Here is a 25,469-nt window from a genome sequence, read left to right as displayed (position 1 = left end):
CTACACAATCAAAGTGTTTTCATCCTGCTGAACACCTCTTACTTGTTTCCATCTACCTCCTTGCAAGTAAGTGACTGTTGGGGAACAGGAGACAACATGAGTATGAACGTTGGTTGAAAGAGGGTGAGAACAGTCAAGTGAGAGATAAAATAATAAAGTTGCAGGGAATAAAGGCTCGATGACTAGGGGCTTTATCAGAAAGGTGTAAATATGAGAAAAAGTACTGTAAAGGAACATGAATCAGTTCCATTAGTGGTAGATGGACACTACAGTGAGATCACAGAACATATAATTATGGTACAGAAAAGCTGGAAAATTATTAAGTTCAAAAAGGACTGAGCAAAAAGGATGAGACTTTTAAGCACGTGATCTTAGATATCTTATGTTAAATGAATGCACCCAGAATCCTCTAAGCAGCGGTCAAGGAGGAGATGACACGACTACAGTTCAAACTACGTACAAAAATTTCAGCAAAGTACGCAGGAATACTCTATGTTTTAGGGGTATGTTCACTTGGATAGCCATCCACATGCACCACAGAGCAGCAGCAAGACAGAGATGAAGGAACCAATTATGAACTCAGCAGTGCATAAGCTGGGACTGAGTAACCAATCCTTTTACCCACAGAATACCTCCCACAGGGAGCCTGAGTTGGTAATTATAAATTAATAATTTCCTAAAGGTCAGTAAGCACTCCAGGATCTCAGTATCATCCTAACGCGGGCAACAAAGCAGTTGTTTTATTTTTCCACCTTAAAACGACGCTTCTGGCTGACCCTTCCCACAGCCAGAGAGAGGAAGCCAGACAAAGGGAAAGCACAGCCCACTCCCACGGACACGGCCTCCGCTCTCTACACGGCCCATGCAGTTTCCCCCTGCCGGGGTGATTTCCACATCGCAGGGGCACCTGCGGCAGCGTCCCCGGGCACCTGTGCTCTCCGGGCCCGGCAGGCCGGGCCCCTCGGCAGGAGAGCCTCGGGCTCGTCACCGTACTCACCGCTGAGGAGCGCCGCGGCGAGAGGAGTTGGGGGACGAAGAAGACCGCCGCCGGATAACCCAAACCGGCCTCAGATCCCCAGGTGGATCGAGGCGGCACGGGGACGCCTCCATCTCGCCCGAAGGAGCCATCAGAGAAAGGGCGGGGAGGAAAGCAGGCTCCCAGAAGAGCCCCCAGCTACACCCTGAGGCCCACCGCGCTCCTTCCCCGCTGCAGGCACAGCACAGCGGCCGCGCCGAACGATAGAAACCGCGGGAGCCGCTCACCTGTCTGCTTTTCCCGGATGCCGGCCGCCATTTTGCCTCGACGCCAGCCGGGCCGCAACTTCCCGCCCACTGCCGCGCACGCAGCAGACTGGCGACGTGGCGGCCCAGCACAGAGGCGGGGCGGAGCCGTTTCTTTCCCGCCGCTGCCGGGCGGCTCGCGAGAGGCTCCGCGCGCCTTGCGAGGACGGGTTGCTCTGGGATGCCTTCAGCGGTAAGCCGAAGTTTTTTAAGCAAGAGGCTGCACCTGTTTTTGCCCTACCCGCACGGTGCGTGCACAAATTACAACCGGGCAGCTGTGAGGCAGTTAGGCAGCCTCCTAGAGACAGCAGCTGGCGAAGAGGAATTAATCAGCAATTAAACACTTGTTCTACGACTAAGTTTGCACGTTGCACGTCTCTCCTTTGCGTGCTCTTCGCAGTCTCCTGTAGGCACAGGAGGAATAGTCCCGTGTAGTTGAAACTCTGATAAAGATATGAGGTTAATGTGCACATCTACGAGGGCTGCTTCGAAATTAATGCCTCCTATTTTATTATGTTGGCCTATGATGTCAGAGGTGATGCTGAGCATGGCAGGAGCTGAACTTTCCCACCAGTATTCCATTCTATTTTGTTGGCAGCAGTGTGTCTGACAAAATGGCCTCTGACTTGAAAGAGCAGAGGAAGCAAAAGTATGTCATTGAAGTTCTTTTCTGCAGCCCCTTTTCATCACTAGCAAAATGCATAGCTAATGGTAGTGATTATGTCGATAAATAGTGGTTTGGAGCAGAGAATTTGCTGTATCAAAGAGGGTTAATTGCACTCTATCTGTTGTAGTCTCCACAGAAATGAACTTACTTTGGGAGCAACCTACTCAGCATGTGTAGCAGAAGCTAATGCAACCAGAAGAAAACAGCAACAGCTCTTCTAGAACTAAAACCCAAAGAACAAAAGCAAAGTAGCAAAGAGTCCCATTTAATACAACATGGTAATTTAACCTTTTATTGCACTTTCAAACATATACATGACATTTGTCTCCCCACAATTGTGTATTTCAACACTGATGCTACACCTGTCACTTACTGCTTGAAGCTGCAACACTTCAGGCACCGATTCTGCAGTTGACTGAGATGGAGTTTTAAGTATTTACAAAACTATAATTAATGGCATAACATTCTAATAACAGTAACTTTCAAACAGTTCACGCAATACAAAATTAGGGTTTTTTTTATACAAACAATATTATTATGATTAGTTTTCCATACACACTAAGATACTTAAATTTTTCTGTTTTGTTTTTTAAACAATTATTCTCGGTAAAAAAAAAAAAAAAAGTAAAACCTGAGCTGTAAAATGCTTTACTACAGAGTAAGAATTAATATAAACTTTAAAAGCATATTCTGTAGCCTCCAGTCTCATCTGAATGAAATTTTTGTAAGATTTTTGATGCTATTTTTAAAACACATATGCATAATATGACTGAATTATCATAGAATCATGGAATAGAATCATACAATGGCTCGGGTTGGAAGGGACTCTAAATACTCTCCAGTTCCAACCCCCCTGCTGTAGGCAAGGCTGCCACCCTCCAGAACAGGCTGCCCAGGGAACCACCCAACCTGGCCTTGAATGCCTCCTGAAATGAAGCATCCACTGTGCAACCTGTTCCAGTGATTCACCACTATCCAAGTAAAAAATATTCTCCCAAAATTAATGACTCTAACACTCTGTTCAACATTTTAGTTTAACCTCCCAAAATTCTGAAGTCTTCAACTGAGAACTGAACACATTAGTGAGCTTTAGACTTCAAGTAGAAACTGATATCAATTCCTTCTCATTTTGCAAAATATTTCTTTCACAAACCAATTTAAAATGCTAACAGCTTGTTTTAATTAAGCACCCTTTGCATGAATCACTAAGTTTCTACAGCTTGGTCTTCATAGATTTAAAGTATTTGTGTGGTTTTGAAGTTATATATGCTTTATTAAGAGACCATACTAAAAACACGAGTACTAACCTAGTATTGCTTACTAGGGAAAAAAAAAAAAAAAAAAGATCACCCTAGAAAATAGCTTATTTGATGCACAGATTCCAGAAGGAATTTGGGAGGAGGAAGAGGGAGAGTTTGATGCAGAAAGAGAGAAGTTCTTTGGCCAATCAAACACAAGACAGAGGTCTATAGTAGTTCACTTACAGTCAAGTGAGAGATGACAATCTGCCCTGACAAATCCTACACAAGACGAAACTTCTTTAAAGCCAAAACCACTAATGCATACATGTTTGTTCTTCTTCTGTTATAGAAATCCTTAAATTCCCTAATTTCCAATGTGCCTCAGGTTAACATTTTTGTAAAATAAGGAAATAACTCAATAGTATTGCACTTCAGTGACCTACTTTACCAATTAAATTCTGGCGAACATTATAGCTAAAGAAATTGCTCCAGAAATTTTCAAATAAGATAGACTTTTCTGTGTTTTCATGAATTAGAAGTCAGCTTGTTCAATGGCATAATTTTAATAGAAACTTCGAGTAAATTTAAGATTGGTATCTATAAATGCATGCAGAGAAAAACAGAAAAGGAAATTCTTCTCTACAATAGAATTTAGAAATACAATTTGAATAAAACTAGGATTTTATTAAAGTGTCTAGAGAGAGCAAATCACACCTACAGGGAAGGAAAGACAACCTTAGATATGCACACCAGTATTAGAAAATGAGAATGAGAAAAAGTTCCCAATCAGAAAAATGTTTACATGCAATATTAAAGACTTGAGTATTTTGCGAATTCTGTTTTGATACGGCATTGTATGCTTCCTTAACACTGTACATTGTAACTCAGGACTTCTCTCACAGCTGACTAATAGGTTAATTCTTTATATATAAAAAAAAATATGAACTGATGAACTCAAAACTGATAAGCTATAAAAAGGAACCCTATTTTTAATCTTGGATACATTTGAAGCCTGGTATTCACATGACATTACTATTTCTTCATCTACAGAAGGTTTTAAAACACAGTTTATTTTATTTAGTTCCACTTTCTGTACCGCTTCCCCTCCTAATGCAGGTACCAAAAATTCAGCAACTGACTTTCAAAGTTATCCACATGCTGCTTGCAACAAGTTCAATACTTCCAGTCCAAAAAAATGCCTAATATTACAAAATGTTAATTTCTAAATTAGTCAATAAAAAAAGAATACTGCATTGAGTACACTCAATTTTAAAGTAAAATATCCTATCTATAGGGATTCATTGTGTTAAAAAAACAAAAAGAATGAACCCAATACAAGCCCTCATTAAGCAAATCAATTTGCAACAGATTGCCTTATTTGTGCTGGTAACAGATTATTCTGAAGCCAAGTAAGAATTAAGTGGCAATTTAGCATTCAGAAATCCAGAAAAAGTGACAAGTGTGGCATACTATTGGAGAAAAAAGATCATAAAAGAATGATTAAAAAACTTGGAATGTAAGTGATTCAAATGATATTCTCATTAGCACCTTCAGATTCTGTTTGACTTTATAATGTTTATGTTTCAGAACCAGGAAAGCATCAATAGTCCTGTTTTAATATATAATATTCTTTAAATTAAAATGAAAGGATTTTTATAATTACTTTTAAAATATCTGAAACAAATGAAAAATGTAAAAATGCCTGACCTAACCTTTGGCATAATTTATTTAGACTGTGAAATGCAAAAATAAGCAGCATACACTTTCATGGGTCTATATAAAAGAAAAAAGAAATGGAGATGCTGTAGCAATTTAAGAAAGGTTTATAAATACCCGCATAATGTTAAATGAACTGCTTAACATAAACACCCAGTCTTACCATATGTAGTGAGAGGAACTGCCACTTACACAGGTCTTCAGTTGCAGTACACTGCCACACACTTGGCGTTCACTAATACAATTTATTAATGAGAGGAAAGCAGTAATGAACCAGAACGTGAAACTGTTTTTTTGTTTGTTTGTTTGTTTTTTTAAAAAACTACCTATCAATTTATAAATCAACTTTAAGTGTACTTTCTGGCCAAGACATTGAAAAAGAAAGCAGTACAGACATATCTATCTATATACATATATTGAAAGAGTTTTGCTAGGGATGCAGTTTAAATGACCAAACTGACAGTAAAGAAAGATGTAATTCTGAAAAGAGGCCTGCATATGTTAAAAATAAATTTTTAAATTTTTTTTTTTTTCTCAGTTTCATAGTTCTATCATCATTGTGTTACTACATAGAGATTTAACTACTGATCATTTATGGCTTAATGTTATTTATACAAATACTGCAGAATTAAGACATTTTACACAGTTGCTTAAAATGCATCTAAAATTTAAAAGGAAGTGTTTAGAACAAAAGCTAGAGAAGCATTAGGCACTAATAATAGGCCTGATGGTAGACTACCTGCAATTCAAATAACTTTAGTGCATATTCATTTGAAAATACTGAGTTCCATGGAAGAAAATTCAATATCTTCTTCTAATAAGCAAATTTTTTGTATTTCATTTTGAAAGCTCACCTATAGTTGCATGTTGGAGACCTACTTCAAGCTTCTAATTACATGTATAGTCATAATAGTAAAAGCTAACTACCATATAGCAGCAGAATCAGTAAGGGTGCAAATGCCAAAGACTTTGTTCAACAGCAGAAACTCAAATTCAACCACATTTTCTTCTTGCTCCTTATTATTTTGCCTTGATCTTCTCTAAATTAAGGTCACATTTTAATGCATTGAACACAACAGCCTAAACCCTAACTTCCATAGGTTTATAATAATCAAAGCGTAAATGAATCAACATGAAAGCAGTTAACTGAAAATAGTAACGCAGAACTGAAGCATGCTATCAATTTTACTTGAGACAAAGCTCTACAGCAGTTACCTTTAAAAAATCCAAAAACTGCTTTGACTGAAAGAGAAGTGTGTGCATACAATCCACTTACTTCTAGGAAATTGCTAAAATGCTCCAGAGTTTGGTAACATCCCATTTATGTCTAGAACAAAAATACCCATTCTGAATAAGACTGCAAAAGACTGCTGGGCTGGAAAAGCCAATTTCTAACCAAGGAGATGACTGAAAAAACACCACCACCCAAACCAACTGACTTTCATCTGAAAACAGTTTTCCATTTTACAAGATTAGTACTTCCACCGTATCTTTGGAGGACAAATGGTAAAAGACATAGAGCATACCATCAGAACATAAAAGGCACCTTGCCAGCAGACACTCCCACAGAAAGCTGAAGTTTCCAATGATCGGTTTAGTAGCAAAAATATTTATTCTCTCTCGCCTCTTAATGTGTTTCTGATAGTGAATTCCATTTTATTTTTAAAATTCTCATATGTCCTTGTTATTGGAAGTTCTAAGCAATTAAGGAGTCTGTTTCCAATGGGATAATGTACAGGCAGAAATTTAATAGTAGGTTCAGGATCGAAACCAATAGGCGGTATAGAAGAACAACCAGTTACAAAGAATAGAATATCCTGTAATGTCACAACAGACTCACCACCTAAAAAAAAAAAACCACGTAGATTATGTCAGTCATTGCTTTTTACTCTTAAGCCATATCCCTCCATGTGCTAGAAAGGAAAAAATGAAATCAGGGAACCTCAGATTAATATGCTGGGTGAATGTTCAATACTATGGTCAAAGAGGAAAGACTGTAGCAAAAACAAAAAACAACCAAACAAAAAACACCCACACAAACAAAACCAAAACCAAGTTTGCTTGCATTAGTTCTGAGAAATCTTAGGACAACGGAAGAGATTTTTAGTTGTTACTGGTTTCTGATAGTTTTTGAAATTAGTTAGTTCACAGCAGAGTCAAAGAAAGGTGGTTAAATTTTCTTTTATAAACTGATCTCAAGTTTTACTACAGGTGGCAAACAGTTTCAGAAATTAGAATTGGTTAGGAAGAGGTGGTGAGGGGAAAAAATTAGGAAGTGACAGTCAACTGAAAACTTTGTTTTACTGGAGTAAACTCCAAACAAAAAACAAAAAAACACAAAAACAAAACAAAACAACAACAACAACAACAACAAACAAAACCAAACCCTATGTTTATCAGCAATTGAATGCCCAGGAATAGGAAATAAAGGCTCGGGGGGAGGAGTTACTCACTTTCCACATCTTGCAAATAACCCATCCAAAAATCAGCACCTCCAATTTCGTTTACATCTGGTGAGCAATGGATTGTAAAGAGATCACAGAGAGCTTCTGCCGAAAGGTTTTCAGGTTTGTGGCAAAATAAGCTAGAAAAAGCATCTGGATACATTTCCATTTTCTCTAGCAGACCAAGGGTTTTCAAACCTTGCCTAAAACTAAGAGAGGGAGGGAGTGGAAAAACAAACAAAGAAGCATCAGAAAGCCAGTAAGTAACTAACTGTGCTCTTACCATCCTTAAGTTTAATTTATTAAAAATACAAACCCTCACATTCAAAATTAGTTTTTCATACGTCTCAGAGATTCACTTGATTAAAATCTGTCAAAGATAACATCACAAATCTTGATGTACTTATTCAAAAATTAGCATCCAATGCATTTTTTCTGAATGCATGAGTAATTTAGATTCATAAGGCCAGAGGTCAAATCAAAAAATAGTCAACAGCTGCAAGTGTCCTCTTCTAGCTAATTCACATAGGAACATGAATGCAAGCAATGTTTACACTGTAAACCAGCCAATTTGTACTTGCACACATTATCACAACTATACTGTCACAGACAGACTCCCCAGTTAGAATAAACAAACCATATTGAAATTCTAAACATGTTTAAGCACTTCTAAAATTAAAAGTCTCTACATTTGAATATTTCTGAATTACAACTGAATTTAAGCTACAGATCTTGTAAACCTTTGCACTACAGCTGTCAACCTCCCCTCTTCATAATATTAAAAAAAAAAGGACAGTGACTTAGTAGAACAAACTAGGTTATCAAACATTTGCGACAAAAATTAAACAGATGTAATTGTTTCAGTCTTTCAGTTAAACTAACAAACTTGTATGTTTTATTCACTTAAATGGAAGATATTCACAAACTTGTGAAATTTAGTGACATACATTAGTTTTAGTAAGAAAAATAAAGGAAGCTTGAAAACTCACAAACAAAACAAACCTTTCTAAAGGTGAAATAATTCTCTTGATTACATGATGGATCAGTAAGTCATTCACAAGTATATCCTTATCACGTAAAGCTGTTATAGGTCTTAAACATCCAGCAGCAGCAAGGAAGTCATAGCAGTCACGCACAGTTGACTGTAGGCTGGACAGAGTCTCTGAATATTTTATCTGCAAAGATAAAAGCAGGAATTTATTTCATGCTTACATATGTAACATAGACACATTTTTATGAGGGGAAGGGAGTGAGAATGAACATTTAAATTTGAACTGAAGTTGTATTTTATAAGCTTCTCTTCATATCCAAACACATAGGAATTCTCCAGTAAGCGTAGCTTTATTTACCTTTTTTATTGTCTGTGCTACACCAGCATCAGTAACATCATCCAAGTTTGGCTTCACATTCTCTGGACCATAGACAAGACAATCAAACAATACTTTGGAAAAGAAACCAGGAGATGGGCCACCATGAACTAGAGAAACTGCAATCATTTTGCCAGCTTCAAAATACAGGTTCTCTTTTAGAGCTGCAAATGAAACAAATATTTTACCATATACACCTAAAGTAATTTTTAAAATAAATACTTTAATTCACTCTTACTACAGGAAATGTTGCACTAAGTTTATCATCTGCTCTTGCTTGAAATAGTAAAAGTGGTAGTTTTTATTTAAGAGTACCACGGTTCTTTTACTGCAGCTTCTCCAGCTAGTGTTGAGATTGGAGATCTAACTATCATTTCCACTTGGTATCCAATGCACGTTTAATTCTGAAGGACAAGAACTCAAGGTGGCTTTGGATCTTTAGAGATAAATATTCTAGAAATCTCAATGAAACAAAAATAAGTAACACCAATGGTGAATCAGAAAGGAAGAAGTTCACTTACAGAGAACAAGACCCAAGAAGTTTGAAGTCTATTAACATGCAATATTTTTCTCCTGGCAGTTATTAACATTTCACACTCACCAAGCATTCTTTTATTTTAAAAGCAAACAGTGGTGAATTTAAACGTTTACAATTCCAACCTCTCTAGCCTGAAAAGAAAAAAAAAAAAAAAAACCCACAAAAACTGCTTCTATCCTTTCAGGGCTATAATGAACTAACAATCACACAGGTTGAACAATAAAAAACCTTTGAAGCAACACAGTTCTTAATTATGGAAAAGCATTTAATTACCTTGAGGGTCAACCGACAAGTTCTTTGCAGAAGAGCCCTCAAACAGTGATGAATTCTGAATATGAAACATTAGTAACTGGAAGAAAAGGTGTTTTGACCCAGTAAAAGAATCTGTTTTTATTCTGTTTTTGCATTTTGTGAACTTCACTTCAATGGTGTTTGTAGGTCTGAAGTTACGCTGTCTAAATCCTTTTAAAGCACTCTTCCAGATATTTTCTGTATTGATGTTAAGCCTTGTAGTTTTTGTATTAATTTGATGCTTTAACTCCTTCAGTATATTAGAAGCTTCCTTTCTTTGCATTCTTAAATGCCTACAAAAAAATTGCAGACGTTTCCAGATCAAATCTACGATTCCTGAAGAACACGTTTTACAAACAGCAATGTAAAATCTTTTTAAGAAAAACTCTAAACATTTCAGCACATTTAGGTATTGTCAAATTACACCAGTAAAACAATTGGAGTAAATTCCTAAAATTTTAACTCTGGAGTGGCAAATTACTTTAAACTACGACTAAGAGCTAGGGGAAAAAAAAAAAAAGGTAGAAATAATTACCTTGGCATAACACGATTGGTTTTCTGATTTTAAGTTACACCAGTGAGGTACAATTCTCACATCACTGTTCTGTGTTTGAACAATGCAGAACAAGTGAGAAATTGAAGAGCGTACCATGTTTGTGTTAAAGTTAGAACACTATGAACTATTAGCTAATATACATCTCTGTCGCTATGATCAAAAATGTATTTGAGTAGAGGAGGAAAAAATGCTCAGTTCCCATTAAAACAATTACTGCAGCAGCCACATTTTAAATTGCCACCAAAACTACTTAAAAGTGCACTGTGCACTGGAAGTAACTAGTTCTTTCATGAGAATTTGTGGCACATACAGGTAGAATTCACAAATACAAATTCACGCTACAAATAATTTTGTATCCTTGAACCGAATATTCTGTTAAAACACGTTATCTTACCTCTGATTTTAGTAAACTGACAAGCTACCCTTTATGGTGTAAACACAAAAACACTGAAAATTAATGATGTTTAATTTGAAGAAAACAGAATTCTTTTTACTCCTTAGTCCTTTTCACGAATGGCTTGCCATGGTTCCTTAAGAGCAAATATGTATTTTTGAGTTTTGATCACCTTGCTATCTTACTTAAAAATACACAGATTCTTCCTTACCTGTCCCCTAGTATTTGAAAATAGTGGATGGCATTATAAAATTGAATCTTCAGTGTACTCACTTCATTATTTCAGTGACTATAGATAAACATACACCCACATACACTTAATAACTAACTATACATACATAAAACACATGCACACACATCATGTTGTGCACAAAATATGTATAAAGACATGTGCTAGATTGCTTTTTGATGTACAAGAAAAGAAGAAAGTACTTTTTCCTTAGGGAGCAGTTCCTGTTTGACATCAGTGGAGATAAAGACATTGCCACTCTATTGGATGTTGGAAGTTCTAGGAGTGAGCAGGGTGACAAGTTGTTCTGGCACATTATCTTTGGTGATCTATAAGCAAAAAAATACTTTAAGAGCTACAACCAAAGAATACATAATCACTTCTGATTTGAAGGTAGCAATATACTTTTCCCACTGTTTCAGTACCAAAAACTTATTTGTTGGCTCATTCAGATGAAGTCCACCAGCACCTGAATTACAGTTTTACAAAGAATAATTCAGTGTTTTATTATGAGGCGGTTTTAAGATCAGTTTTTAGTTGCATCCTACATAAGACATGGAATTCCTGATTCTACAGTCTTGGGAAACTTTTATTACTGCAGAAGAACACAAGATTTATAAATGATGTCAGTAAACTAGACTTCTATCACACTTAACACTGAAATATACTGGTAAAGAACCTTAGCTTTAACTTTGGCCATTTGTACATTCAAAGTGACCTCTAAATTTTAAGAATTCCTTTTACAAACGTCTAATTTAGTCAAACTAAGAATTGGTTTACATGCCATCCAACATGAATTACTGTAGCAAATTTACAGAGTTCACAGCTTACTCAAAACTGGAGTCACAAAACTTCCTGTTCAAACTTGAGTAGTTTGCAAATTAGTGTAAGAAGTCTCTCCTACAAAATAAGCCATCACCTCTTTATGTTTAAATACTATTTTATGTTACAATCTCTTTTCTGCTATAAGATTACACACTGGAGAAGACGGTTGCGTTGAGATCCAGGTGATTGCCGAGGGAGCTTTGGAGATGGTTCTTCCAGCAAACAAGTTGTCCCATCCATCTTTTCTGAGGGAGCCAAAGAATGCTTTTTCCGTTTGCTGTATTTCCCTGCATGGTGAAATATATCAAGTTAATCGATTTGCTAGCTGCAAAGTGTGAACATATATTATTAAATATTACCATTAGCAAGTCGCCATCGCATTCATAACATTACCTTTTGCAAAGATGCTTCTGCATTCCACACACTCCCAGTTTTGCTCCCATGATTTAATGGATGAACAGGCTAAGTGAGTTCCACGGGAACCACAAGACTGACAACGCTTTATTTCCCACTTACTAAAATTAAAAACTTATGTTAGAATTATACAGAAGAATGAGACTAGTAAAAAAACAGGAACATTGAACAGTAAAATTCAACAGTAAATATAATCGAGGCAGTAAATTCACAAGGCATAATTCAGCAATCTGGTAAGACTGTAAATCATAAAGGGGAACTTCTTCAAACAATATGTACTCAGTTCCTAGGTGCAAATAAAAAACAGCCACGTTCTAGCTTTTTATAAGCTGATGAATTTGAGAAAACTGGTATTTAAATATTGCTATTACCAGGAATTAAATAAACTTTACTTATAAATGGAGTCTTGAGCTGAAATTAAAACCCAGTGCAGAAAAATACTACAGCTTTCTTCAGTTTTTAAATAAGAAGTCCATCCCAAATCATCTTCCTGCAAAAGCTGTCATACCTATCAGGTTTGTTATAGTCTCTTCCATTCTTGCAGAGACATCTTCTAATGTCACAGTGTTGATAACACTGCAGCAGGTCTTGATAAGCATTGTCTTCAAGTTCCCAAGATGCATCTCTATAAACAGGGCAGAGAACCTGTTACTACAACTTTGTTTCTGATTATTTAAGTGGGTTATTTCATCTTTTGGAAAATGTGTACGCAATAAGCACATGAAAACGTTCCAATTAGATAACAATTTAGGCAACAACTAAACAAAATGAGGAGGCAAAATAAAATCTAGGATGAAATAGAATTAATTGATGTCAAGATACTAACTACCTATCTGAAAAGAGCCTCTAAATCCATAAGTGTTCACTTGATTTGTCTTACTGTTATCACATCACTATCTAGCCCAGAAAACCTGACAATATAATTTTTTTTCCTGTTCAATTTCTTTTATCACTTCTTTGGATTCTCACAGCAGAAACACACTACTATTATTTTCCAGTATCCAGGGAAACCCTGAAGTAGGAATAATAAAATTACTATTGTAAAATACAAACTGACAGACTGTTACTCTGAAATGTTTCTTTGATTGAAGTTTTTTGTTGTTGTTTTTTTTTTTTTTTTTTTTTTTTTTTTTGCATGACCCTGATGTGTATTTGCTCTGTCATGTATTACTCTCACAGCAGACACAGGTACTTGTTTTGGCAATTTACTCAAAATACTGTTAAGAAAAATGAGTCAGTAGTTTCCAAGCCATTATGACACACTTCATCACATATTCTGATTCTTCATCCTCTCCAAAATCTGGAGTTTCTGTTTCCAGAGAGAATTAGCAGCAGTCTCAAAAGATACTAGTAGTTAAAGAATAATTCTTTCAATAAAGAAACGTGATCACTTTGTCTTATTCTGAGCCCCAACAAATTGTAGAAACTTATGAAAAAACAGTACAGAATTTTAGAAGCAGTTTTTATACTAAACGTACCCTTAGCAGTCCCTGGGGAGAAGCTGTATGGCTGAGTAATCAATGGACTGTAACACTGTTTGGGCAACAGCTCAGATAATTTAAGAACTTAGATGAGAAAATACATTTGTTATCAATCTCTACATTAATGTCAAATTATCATATTTAAGAATTGTTTTGATCTTTTAGCTAGGTCCCTGGTTTAATCACAACATTAAAAGTGACTTTCCAGAGCTTCCTGCTCAATGTCTAACTAGTCTAGCTTTTGACAATTTTGCTGCATAACTAATAGGAAATGTGCTGCTCCCTACCAAAACAATTCTACCATGGAAGGTAGATCAGTAGTTTGACATACTCATTGATGCAATTCTATAGAACAGCAATAAGAAAAATAAATAAAGTTTCTACTACTTGTCAAAGTAAGCTTGTATAGTAAGTATTATTGATTATTTATCAAGTTACTTACTTCTCTGGAATGTGTATGCCCATTCTCAACATTTCTTTCTGAAATTTGTCCTTGTTATTACATACTGCGCACCTAAAGAAAAATATCCCAGCACTCAAAGCTTGATACTGTGATGGGGAAAAAAAGGAGAAAAACAGAAAACCAAACTAGTTATTGAATTATTACCAATCTCTGAATGACAACAGATGTTGTATTTATACCTCTACTATATTTCTTGCATCATTAACCCATGGATGCTGTCCTGACACAGATTTTAGCTCTGATGACAGTCATGATGTCACTTAATTTTGAAGCAAATGCTATTTCATCCTCCTTTAATGGACATATGAACTACTCTGGTGGCCTTCTATGATGGAATGACAGCACTGGTAAACAAAGGGCAACTGATGTCCTATACCTGGCCTTTTGCAAGGCCTTTGACATGGCCCTACACCTCATCTTATCTCTAAATCAGAGAGGGATGAATTCAAAGGGGTGACTACTCAATGGATTAAAAAAAAAAAATATTAAAATCGGTAGCACAGTCACAGCCAGAGGACTGTGGTCAACAGCTTTATGTCCAGGTAGAAATCAGCAATGAGTAGTGCCTCCCAGGGGTCAGTCTTGGAACCCGTCCTCTTCAACGTCTTTATCAATGACCTAGGCAGAGGGTTGAGTGCCCCCTCAGTAGGCATGCTGATGACAATAAACTGAGTGGTGCGGTTGATACAACAGAAGGGACACCATCTAGGGTAACTTGGACAGAGTTTTAAAGTGGGCCCACAAGAACCTTATGAGGTTCAACAGGGACAAGTGCAAGGTATCCAGGATTGCCCCACCCTGATATGTATACAGATTACTAGAAAATTCCTTGAGAGCAGCCCTGCACAGAAGGACTTGGAGTTGGGTCCTGCTGGACAAAAAGCTGGACATGAGCCAGCAGCGTGTGCTTGCAAATTATCTCCAAATAATTTTATGTGATTTTAAGCAGCTGTTTATTTTTAAAAATCAGACTGTGATTTCCATGGATGGAGGGGAAAAATAACATAAGAACCTGGGTTACCTGCAAGCATTCTCGATGAAACCAAGTATTTTTACAACAAGGACTTCTCAACACACTGTACAGTGGAAGATGTTCAACCAAATCCAGGCATATTGTACACTGCGAAGGTTCTCTAGATTCTTTATCCGAAAAGATTTGAACTGGTTTATGTTCCCAACAGTAAGATCTACAAATGATAACACAAGGTTCCCTCACAAAAAAAATATTTTAAGAACTTTCTTCATAAAAATAGAAGATAGCAAAATGAACTTCCTATCACACCTGTTATTCATAAATAAATACACTATTAGGCAAGATGAAAGGCAAAGATAAATTGTTTAAGGCATCAAGGCAATAGAACAACAAATGGAAGAAGTGCATTGCCAACTTATACCTGGTATATTATGAGGATGACATATTCCTGTCTGTCAGTATTTCTTTTGGTCCAAATATTATTGTTCCTGTCTACATCAATGCACGCAGCACAGGAAATAAGAAGTTGGAAGCCAAGGTGCAATTAGAAAACTATGACCTACTTACTACAACAAAAACACAGTGGGACAAGAATTGCACACAACTGGGGCACAATAACTGAGGACCACAAGCTTTTCAGAAGAGACAGGCAAGGAAAAAAGGGCAGAGGAGTTGCCCCCTATGTTAAGAAATGGCCAGATTGTGAAGAGGTGCCTCTAAAAAACAGCCACAATCAGGCTGAGAGCTTGTGGGTTAAGTTTTTGGACCAAAACAATAGAAGTCATCTGATGGACAGGGAATATTATGGGCTACCCGATCAAGGAGAGCCAGTTGATGAGGCCTTCTTGCATCAGCTTCAAGAAGCATTGCACTCACATGCTCTCATTCTGATGAGAAATTTCTTCCACTCAAATGTCTGCTGGGAAAGCAACAGGGTAGGCTGCAAGCAATCCAGAAGACTCCTGGAGTCTGCTGAGGATAAATTCCCAGAACAGAAAGGTACTGGGCAGACCAACCCATTGTGAAATGCTACTGGACCTTGTACTGGCCAGCACAGAGGGGCTCATTAAAGAGGTTAAGATTGGAGGCAGTCTGGGACATAGTGATCTGGTTGAATTTGTGATCTAGAGGAATTTGAGCCTGGCAAAAAGCAGAATGAGGACCCTGAATTTAAGAAGAACAAACTTTTGGCAGTTAAGGGAATAACTGAATGAGGTCCCTGGGAGGCTGACTTTAGAGATAAAAGAGCAGAGCAGAGATAGTAGCTCTTTAGAGACACCTTTCTGAAAGCACAAGAGCTCTCTTCATGTCCACCAGCATAAGAAATCAAGCAGAGAAGATAGGAAACTGGCATGGCTGAACAAGGGCCTGCTGATTAAACTGAAGGAAAAGAGGGACATGTACAAGCAGTGGAAGCAGAGACGCTCAGCCTGGGAAGAATACAGAGATGCCATCTGGACATACTGAGGTGGGATGAGGAAAGCCAAATCGCAGATGGAACTGAACTTGATGATGGATGCACAAAAAAAAAAATAGCAGGAATGAGTTCTTGAGGTACATTGGTCAGAAGAGGAGGAATGCACATCCTCTCTGATAAATTAGAAGGGGAAACTGGCTTCAACAGACATGGAAAAGGCTGAAGTACTCGAGTTCTTTGTCTCTGTCTTCACTGGGTTGGAAATCCTTTCACACAAGTCAGCAGCGTGCATTTGTAGCCAGGAAGGCCTACTGCATCCCATGCTGTGTTAAAAAGGTGTGACACTTTAAGGTCTCTTCCAACCCAAGCCATTCTTTGATTAGAACCTCCTTTTTTTCCCCATGTTTCCATGCTGCCATGATGTTAAAGGATCCATTTTGACCTCGTACAATGGCTCTACAAGTTCTAGTTAGGGTGATAAATTCTATAACTTAGCTCACGCTCAAAGTAAGAAAATAGAGGAGATACACTGCTCTAGAATAAATCTTTCTGAAAATGCATTATTTTTACATGTGCTTGACTTCATGGTAAAGTTTGAGATATTCATTTAAAAGTTAAGTGCCTCCCAGATTGCCATCCACCTGCTAACTTAGTTTTCGATAGGCAGCATGAAAACATAATCAAACACACTTAAGAACAGTTTGACTACAGACAAGCTGTTGCAAAGATTATAGTAAAAGAGCATAAAACCTAACTTAGACATTTGACACAAAATTCATTTCTTTCCAATCAATCAGTAATAAGCAGACCTAGAAGTTCCATTTGGAAACACAATGGAATGGCTTATAATGTACAAGCAGGACAAACCAAGGGAAGGAATGAGAGGAAAAAGCTATTTTTACACACAGGAGGCAGACATACAAAAAAAAAATGCAAAACCATACCCCAACCATTTTACTTCTTTAACAGTGCTGAAAATTTATTTTATATGTACTTTTTATGCAATGCACTTGCCTGCTTTTCATGTTTTCCACAAATTAAGATTTTTTTTTATTTCCTCAGATAATTAATAATTTATAGTTTTTACAGCCTCCTCAAAGGTCGTAAATGAAAAAACAAATGATCTCCTATCTAAATAGAACTGAGAACAACAAAAAAAACTCTAAGCCAACACAAAATCCCCAAACTTACCTGAAGTCTTCCATGAACTGAAAAACACATTCCTTTTGTAACCCACAAGGAAAATGGTAACTTCGCTTACATTTGGGAGCCACACATCCAATGGAAGCACCCTTTTTCCTGCAGATATTACACACCTGGGAAGAATATGTTTTAGAAAGAAGAACATTTAATATCTGAAGCATAACTATTTTCCTGTGTTCTACCCATATTTCAAAGAGAAGACACTTATTTCATATAATGTGATTAGGTTTTGTTTTGTATGTATGTTGATTGTAACCTGCAAGCTGAAATGCAAATTATTCTATTGGTAGTTAATTTAGCTGCATCTATAGAATTACAGATCAGTTTGAGACTCAGTATAAGGGATTATGTGTACGTGCTTTGCTCTCATTAGATCATCTACAACGCACACAAGAAATAAAAATATTAGCAAATTCTACAAGATGTATCATCTTTTCAGCTCCCAGGAACCTAATACCTTTGTTACTGAAATGTAAAATTCAGATGCTTGAATGGGTTCAGCACACTGGCTGTTGACAAAAATAATCCCCGCAGATGACACTACATATATGCTTAATGAAAAGTTATTCTTTCTTCCCTTGTAAAGATCATTCTTACCAGTCTTGCAGCTCTGTTAACTTCTTTCCTAATATCTTCGATCAAAAATCCATCTACACCTTCATCTTCTTCTCCCCTCTGCCAAATGCCACTTGACATCAACTACAAAAACAGATTATTAAAACCTTTCATCTAAAGACTTGATATTATCTACACTGTATTGTCAAGCAGAAGAGACAAATTTAGTCAAACAAGCTCACACATAAATATTTGACAGAGTAGAAGGCCCTCTTTCTGTCTCCCAAATCACTGCTTTTAGTCTGCCATGACTAACTCACATTTCCAAGCACCTGATGCTGATGATATAGCACAGAGCCAAGTAACCTAATCCATCTATATCCGTACATGATTATAAAAATAATTCAAAGCATCTATGCTTTAGATGATACTCATCTGATCTGAAACAACAGATTTCAGTAGCCAGTAATACGAAAATAAGATACTGATACTATGAAAATGTTTATGCCATCCTGTAAAGCCCAAGATGGAATCTTATTTTCCATTTCAAAATACAGGGCCCATTCAGATAACTGTTAAACAATTACTTTCATCAAAGCTTCAGAAGAAATAAAATTAAATTAATTCAGTTACTGTGAATGACAATTTTGTTGGGAAGATAATTGGCACAGTAAGTAGTATCTATGCTAATTCAGAGTGCACAGTGCAACCTCAAAGAAAAAGTAGTTCACTTTAAAGGAGAAATAAATAAGAGCAGAATCTGGTATTATGGCAAGTCAGGACTGTTTGATGATAATTTAGAGTAAATAGTTATCTCATAAGGCAGTTACACTGCAGACTTCAAGTAAGTAGATGGTTTCATAACTTGTGATTGAAAAGAATAAAGGAGGCATCATATCAAGTTTTTTATATATATATATTTATATATTTATATATATATTTATATATTTTTCCTTCTTTGGAAACTATATCTCTCAATACAGTTTCATTTTCTAACCACGCATTTTTTAATCAATATTTTTAGTCCAATAAATGTTAAGTTTCATAGCAAAAACAATTAAGAATGCATTTCCAAACGTGAGGCATTTGGCAATGAAAAATTAATATACACCACTAATTGGCCTCTTTCTAGAACTCATTTTCTATAGTACTCATAATATACTTTTTTTTAAAAAGAAAACAAACATGATTTTATTAAGTTGTCAGAATGACAGTCTACAAGATAACTACAAGAAGCTCCTTATAAAAAAAATAACTTACAAGCCAGTCATTTGATGCTATAACACCTTCATAATACTCAGTGTTACAAGCACGCACTTTCCTAGCTGTTCTACTCCATCATGAGAAGATGCTGCTTCTGCCTTTTCATTGGGCTATATGTGACACACGATTACCACAAACAGACCTAAATTTTTTTTCAACTGATTAAAACTGATTGAAGAAAAATTGTCTTCACATAACTTCAGAAAACTTCCACTCTGCCTTATCTTTTAAGGATTTAACATCCAAACTATTAATCATCTAAAAAACTTGAAGTTTAGAATTTGAAAGGTAGCATAAATAGAATTTGAATCTTGGAAAATGATAAATGTGATAAATATTGAAATGTAGTTGATATCCATAACTGTGCAACTCAAACTTTTATTGAATAGATACTATAGCTGTGAATAATGAGTAGGCTTCATCTTACTAAACTGAAAGTGACATATTTAAGTGACATCATCATCCTATGTACAGTCAAGAGATAAGCTCACACTCAAAACACAAACTAATGATAAACATGAATAAAGATGAAAACTTTACCCCACTTACTCCACAAAGGGGGAAATTTTCACATTTTGACACTGTTTCTTTTTACAGAAGTGAATATGTAGGTGGCAGTCTGGTCTCTCTCTCTTAAGATGTACCTTCTTTGTTATGACAGGTTGGGAGACATGAACTAAATAATTCATTGAAATGTAGCACTTGACAGGCACAAGCCTTCAAGGCTACAATGCCGTCAGTTGAAGTTTTACAACAAACTTATTTAGACAAGTTACAGCTATTTAATACTTGTTGTACTTACTATTCTTCAGCTAAAATAATAATACTACCACTACATACTTACCAAACAGTAATTATGAAGAGTGAGATTATATTCTACATAAGTCCTTTTTTCTCCGTACTTTTCAGGGCAGTTATCTGTCCGTCCACAGAGAACACAAGCTAAAACACAGAATCATGTTTAGGATCAGTGAGTCCTGGAATCGACATCAATCAGTTATAAAGCAGCAACTCATTGCTTTTAACCACATGCATCCTCAAGCAGCTTACAGGAAAAAGGACAGTAGATACTGAAGGGGAAACTTGGAAATGGCAATTTGTGACGAAGGGAAGGTCAGAGAGGGAAGGAAGACCTGACTGCACAAAAGGTTAAACTGGCTGGAAGCAAAAATACCAGAGACAGAATGACTCTGTGTTAAAGAAGTTCCCCTTGGTGATAAGGTAAGAAACACTCAGTGCACTGTCTGGTAGCCTTTACATTCCAAGATTACTACGGGGCCACATCTGGGCAGCAGAACTGAGGGGATGAACATTCAGCTAAGGCATCTGATGCTGAAGCAAGTGTATGGAGAGAAAAGGCATCTTTGCAGACTCCTTGTAGGACTGTTTACAGTGGCAGGGATCTGTCCACTGCATCCTTCATTAAACTTGATTTTTATATTTAAATGCAAACATGTTTATTTGTCTCAAATCATTCAGTAACAATTATCTATTAATATCTTTGTCTCAGTGAAATACTGAATTCCACAGTAAACAAAGAAGTAATGAAGTCTACTATTTATTCCTTCCTTCCTAGCATGAAAATACTCCACTGGTTCCACCTGCCTGCTGATCTGGGAGAGAGCTATCACCAAAGCAAACTCAGAAGATTTTGCTCACAACCAAGAAGTTCTTCCCTAAAACCTGCAGAAAATTATTAAGCAGCCAACAATGTGCAAGTCTGTGAAATATTTGACCTCTAATTTTTCTAGTATAATACATAAAGATGTCACCATATTAGAATTCATGAAGACTTCTTTGTATTTCTATGTGATAATCTTCATGAAGAGAGTAAACAGTATGCAGACTGTCAAGTTACAAGCAATACTTTAAAAACATATTAGTTCCAAAACATTTTAAAACTAGAGACATCAATGTCAACTGAAGCCTTGAGAATTTCCCTATTTCTGACGTTCCACGCCCATCAGCATACTCGAGCATGTACAGGCAGGGAATATCTTCCCTTCAACTCTTAACAGATATATAAAATAGATTTTCAATACACTAACATCAAGAACAGTCAAAATAAGGTGATTTATAATTGATATTTCATATGCAGACTAAAGATTTACATAACTATTTGATTAAAGCCTTACTTACGTGGGCTTTCAATGTCAAAATTATTCTCACTCATTCTAGTGAGTTCTTCAAGCTGTTTGTCATGAAAAAGAAATGAAGAGTTAAATACATCTAATGCATCAAGACTTAACATGATGTACCACTGTTAGTTTATTCCAAATTGAAAAAAAATCCCAAAGCTCAGTAAAGTTTTTAAAATGAAAACAAGAAGAACCTGTATTAGAATTCAGCTGTTATTGTGAGAGATGGAGATTCAAAAAGAAAGATGCAGAATAAATACACCCATACCACCAAACATATGTTGGTTATTTCCTCAAAACACCAGAAACACATTTTCTCTTTTGAAAATAACTAGTTGGTGAATTGGAATTTTATGCATATACATAATTGTACGTTCATGATTATTTTCAACATCAACAATAATGAAGTAATGATCCAAGGAGAACTAAGGCAGTGACAGTGACTCCTGCTCAAATAGAGATGGTATTAACACGAGTAATTTAGGAGAAAAATACTGGGAAGGATAGCGACTGTGATTGTGGAGGTAGTTTTCCACTGTTCCCAGGATCTTATTCAAAGAAATCCCGATCAAAGACTACAAAAAAAAGAAAGAAACACGAGGAATCAAAAATAGACAGGCACACAGGGGAATCAATCAGCACAGAGCAGAACTACGTATTTTACATTCTGAAATAGAGTAATTTGTTTGGAAACACTGACCTGACTTAACCTGCATTTCTTCCAACATACTCTTAAAAACCAGATCTCCAGGAAACATTAACACAGGTATGTAGGGACCTGGCCTAGCCTTCCCCACATTCCACACTTCCTGGATACATGGAAGTGAACAGCTAATGAAGAAAGTAAAGGTAATGTGTTTCTTCATGGTAGTCCTAAGAATATTGCTCTTCCTCTAGTGCAAAGTTGAAGTCTTTCAAGTACACAGCTGTAAACAGACAGCTTGTCTTTTCTCAGGAGCTGGGGAATGCTTTGTGTGAGATTTGCAGGGCAAGCAAGGCAGGATAGCTGCCCCCAGGTCCACACTTGACCTCACAGGAGGGTGCATAACCTCCTGAATAGTGCCAAGGGAGCAAGGAGGCAACTGATAAATTCCATATGTAAACTGGAAGTCTGACAGACTGAGCTATCAGAGCTTTGTTATTTACAGTTTTGTTTAAATGGTCCTTATGCAAACTTTTGCAAATTCAGTATTGCAGCCACATGGATGAAGTTGCAGGTGAGGCGTGGTATCAAGGAAAAAGAAAAATAAAAATGGATGGCAGAAGTCTTGGGTCTGACTTCTGTTCTATGCCACTGCCATTAAAGATGAACTAAATACTTCCACAGGAGATGTTTGACAAAGAATCGTCTAAAATGAAAATAAACATTGATGTAATCAACATAGATTACGGCAAGTGCCAACAGCCACATGAACATATGGTTCCACCTTTCCCCAGGAAAAAAAAAAAAACTTCCTCTTTTCCAAATTATGAAAAAAATAAAGATACCGAATTAGGGACAGAGGGAGCAGAAAACACAGCTTACACATTTTCCCTGTTCTTAGCTTACTGCTAGTTCTCACAATTCTGAGCCTACCACAAGGTAGCACAGGCACACTAAACAAACCCTCCATATAAAACCACACAAGACCGGTTTTACACCTTTTGTATTGCACAGAGCCGTACCAAGTGAGAAAGCACATCTGGCTGGAAACAAGCAAAGCTCCTTCCTCCCTCCCCTTTGTGCCGGTTCCAGCAAAATCAACCAACAAAGTCCTTATCCCTTCCCATATTCCTCGCACTCCTTCAGGGAGCTGAATCCTGCAATTCAGCCAAAGGAGATGCAAAATCGAACATCAGAGCTCCATAAATAGAGCTCACGCGTGGGTTCCCCAGGATCAATGCGAGCTCGTATTAGTCTATCGGCAGGACAGGAGCACATTATCACCCTCTGTTTACAAGAATGAAAATGTAAATAAAACATTTATTCTACCAGAGCGGACTAAAAAAGCCTCTGAATGACAGCAGTTAAGTTCCAGAACTTAATGGTTCTCCACAATGCCAAGTGTTTTTAACTTTTCTTTTCTCTTTTAATTAATGGCAGGGAAAGAAACAAACAAGCACGGCTCCGTGAGGGTGGATTTCAGGTACCCAATTAGTACGGAGTATGAACAAAGCTGCACGGAACCTTCCCAAGTATCCTCGGACTGTGCTCTCCACATTTATACACGACAGAGTCCCGCATCACATCGCGGTTCGTACCACAGCACAGACCCACCACACGTCGAGGAGACGTAATTCTCTGCGTCTCACGGGAACTCAGCCCCGGCCCCGACCCGCCTCTCTCCGTCCTCGGACAGCTGAGGGCACCGCCTGTCCTGGCAGCAGCAGCGCGGCAGTTCCGGGGCTGCCCGCTCCCCGCAGTCAGACGGCAACCGCCCGAGGCGGAGAGACGGCACCGCGCCGCTGCGCTTCGCTCGCGGGGAAGCAGAGGCCCCGCTCTACAGGCGGCGTACTTTAAATCGCCCTAACGCCCCGCCCCGCTCTCGCCTCGTCTCTCTATCCCCGACAGCATCAGGAGACCGGCGGCAGCGAGGCGAAGGCCTCAGCCCGCCGAAGAGGTTACTCACCCCGAAGGCGGCGCGGCCGACAGCGAGGTCCGGCGGCGGCCCCGTGCTGAAACCGCCCGCGCTAACTGACGGACAATTCAAATCCCAACATCCGCCAGCGTACCGGAAGTCTGGAGCCCGCCTCTCGCCCCGCCCACCATCCCATCCATTGCACCGGCTCTCGGCCGCCTTCGCTGGGTCGGCGGGAGGAGATTCGAGATCTCGGGAATCGGCTCTCGGCTGGGTCTGCCCCGGGAGGGCTGGCGGTAGAGGCGGAGCCCCGCAGCCCCGCGCTCCGCCCACTCTCGGGAGCCGTACGCAGCGGGCACTGCGCGCTCGGCGTCTGCCTCTTTCTGTCCCTGCGATGGTGGGCCCGGTTGGCGTGATGGGGGCTGCCGGTGTGGGATTCTGTGGGGTGTTGGGATTCTGGACGGGTCTGAGAATAGTGCTGGTTGTCGGGACCGAGCACCAATGGAGCTGGTTTGGTTTCTGAGGAGTGAGGGAAAAGGGGTACTGCCACCCAAAGCCACTTGGCCTGTTCTTATCAGTGAGCTTTATGTTCGGTTTTATACTTACTGTTATTTTTTTCCTGTCCTAGCAAAGCGTAGAATCACTACAGACTTTACATGCAGGCCTTGCAGACTGTAGAAACAGGCAGTCTCCTGAAAGCCTATTTTGGAGTAGATTTACAGAATCATGGAATCGTTTGAGTTGAATCTCAGCCATCTCATCCAACTGCCCTGCAACGAACAGGGGCACCTACAGCTCCATCAGGTGCTCAGAGCACTCCATCCTGACCCTGAGTGTCTCCAGGGACAGGCTGTCTACCACCTCTGGGAAAGCTGTTCCAGCACCTCACCACCCCTATTGTAAAAAACATCTTCCTTATATCCAGGCTAAATTTCCTCTCTTTCATTTTGAGACCATTTCCCCTTGTCCTATCACAAAAGACACTGCTAAAAAGTCTGTCCCTATTGTTCTTATATCATTTAGTCTTACTTAAGGAAACAGGATTTGTTTGTTTGTTTTTCCCTGAGAAATTCACTTCAAGAAGAAAATACTATTCTGTGTATCCTACCTGTAAGGCTGGAGTGCTGATTTGTTTTTCCTATACTTGATAGGAAGCTTGCACAGACAATTATATTTGTGATAGTAAAATGGAATTTTTGAAATAATAAAGTTTTGTATTTAATTTTTACATAAATTCTTTGTTGTTTGAATGCTGCTGTCACGGAACAGACGCACACGCTGTTGACCGCAGTGAACACATCAACTGTTAGCACACGCAGTAATGGAAACAGTGACTTCACAGGGGGCACATACATACAATACACGCTGCAGCTGCACAGATGTGACCAACAGATGTGGCCTGATCCTTTTCTTAAACAGTGGCTAATTAGACTTAAAGCAGCTAGCAGATGGCCC

The 25,469-nt window shown here is 38.1% G+C and overlaps 2 protein-coding genes and 1 long non-coding RNA gene across 5 annotated transcripts in view; 1 reads left to right on the top strand and 2 right to left on the bottom strand.

Annotated features, from left to right (window-relative positions):
• SCFD1 (sec1 family domain containing 1) overlaps positions 1 to 1,336 on the bottom strand; it is a 44,314-nt gene extending 42,978 nt beyond the window's left edge. For both annotated transcript variants that reach the window (XM_085225146.1, XM_085225147.1), the window contains exon 1: positions 1,264 to 1,336. In XM_085225146.1, the coding sequence (XP_085081272.1) occupies positions 1,264 to 1,294 (31 nt within the window). In that variant the 5' untranslated portion in view covers positions 1,295 to 1,336. The remainder of the gene's footprint in view (positions 1 to 1,263) is intronic.
• On the top strand, positions 1,281 to 7,558 carry LOC146544307 (uncharacterized). Its single transcript, XR_014883618.1, has 2 exons — positions 1,281 to 1,474; positions 2,076 to 7,558. It is a non-coding gene; the product is annotated as an uncharacterized LOC146544307 (long non-coding RNA).
• On the bottom strand, positions 2,213 to 24,219 carry G2E3 (G2/M-phase specific E3 ubiquitin protein ligase). 2 transcript variants are annotated; one of them, XM_003206557.5, is made up of 16 exons: positions 24,066 to 24,219; positions 21,458 to 21,509; positions 20,163 to 20,260; positions 18,098 to 18,199; positions 17,489 to 17,613; positions 14,929 to 15,094; positions 13,887 to 13,993; positions 12,472 to 12,588; positions 11,943 to 12,064; positions 11,704 to 11,836; positions 10,928 to 11,053; positions 9,528 to 9,838; positions 8,699 to 8,880; positions 8,352 to 8,524; positions 7,359 to 7,558; positions 2,213 to 6,748 (listed from the first exon to the last, which is right to left on the bottom strand). In XM_003206557.5, the coding sequence occupies exons 2-16, from the start codon at positions 21,489 to 21,491 to the stop codon at positions 6,516 to 6,518; spliced, it is 2,229 nt and encodes a 742-aa protein (XP_003206605.1). In that variant the 5' UTR covers positions 21,492 to 21,509; positions 24,066 to 24,219; the 3' UTR covers positions 2,213 to 6,515. The 2 variants fall into 2 exon arrangements, with proteins under 2 accessions (XP_003206605.1, XP_019471246.1); XM_019615701.3 differs by lacking the exon at positions 21,458 to 21,509 and having other exon boundaries at positions 24,066 to 24,157.
• Between the last annotated feature and the right edge of the window lie 1,250 nt (positions 24,220 to 25,469).

Source organism: Meleagris gallopavo, chromosome 5 (assembly GCF_905368555.1).
Source record: "Meleagris gallopavo chromosome 5, MGAL_WU_HG_1.1, whole genome shotgun sequence".
NCBI classification, from domain to species: Eukaryota; Metazoa; Chordata; class Aves; order Galliformes; family Phasianidae; genus Meleagris; species Meleagris gallopavo.
Note: the sequence above shows the minus strand (reverse complement) of the source record. Positions and strands in the feature narration are given on the sequence as shown.

Coding starts and splice junctions, on each gene's coding strand:
- G2E3 (XM_003206557.5), bottom strand. CDS start 21,491: ATGAGTGAGAATAATTTTGACATTGAAAGCCCAC. Junction 18,200..20,162: donor CTCTTCATAATTACTGTTTG/GTAAGTATGTAG, acceptor CTGTTTTTGTAG/TTGATGTCAAGTGGCATTTG. Junction 13,994..14,928: donor TTCATCGAGAATGCTTGCAG/GTAACCCAGGTT, acceptor TCCCCATCACAG/TATCAAGCTTTGAGTGCTGG.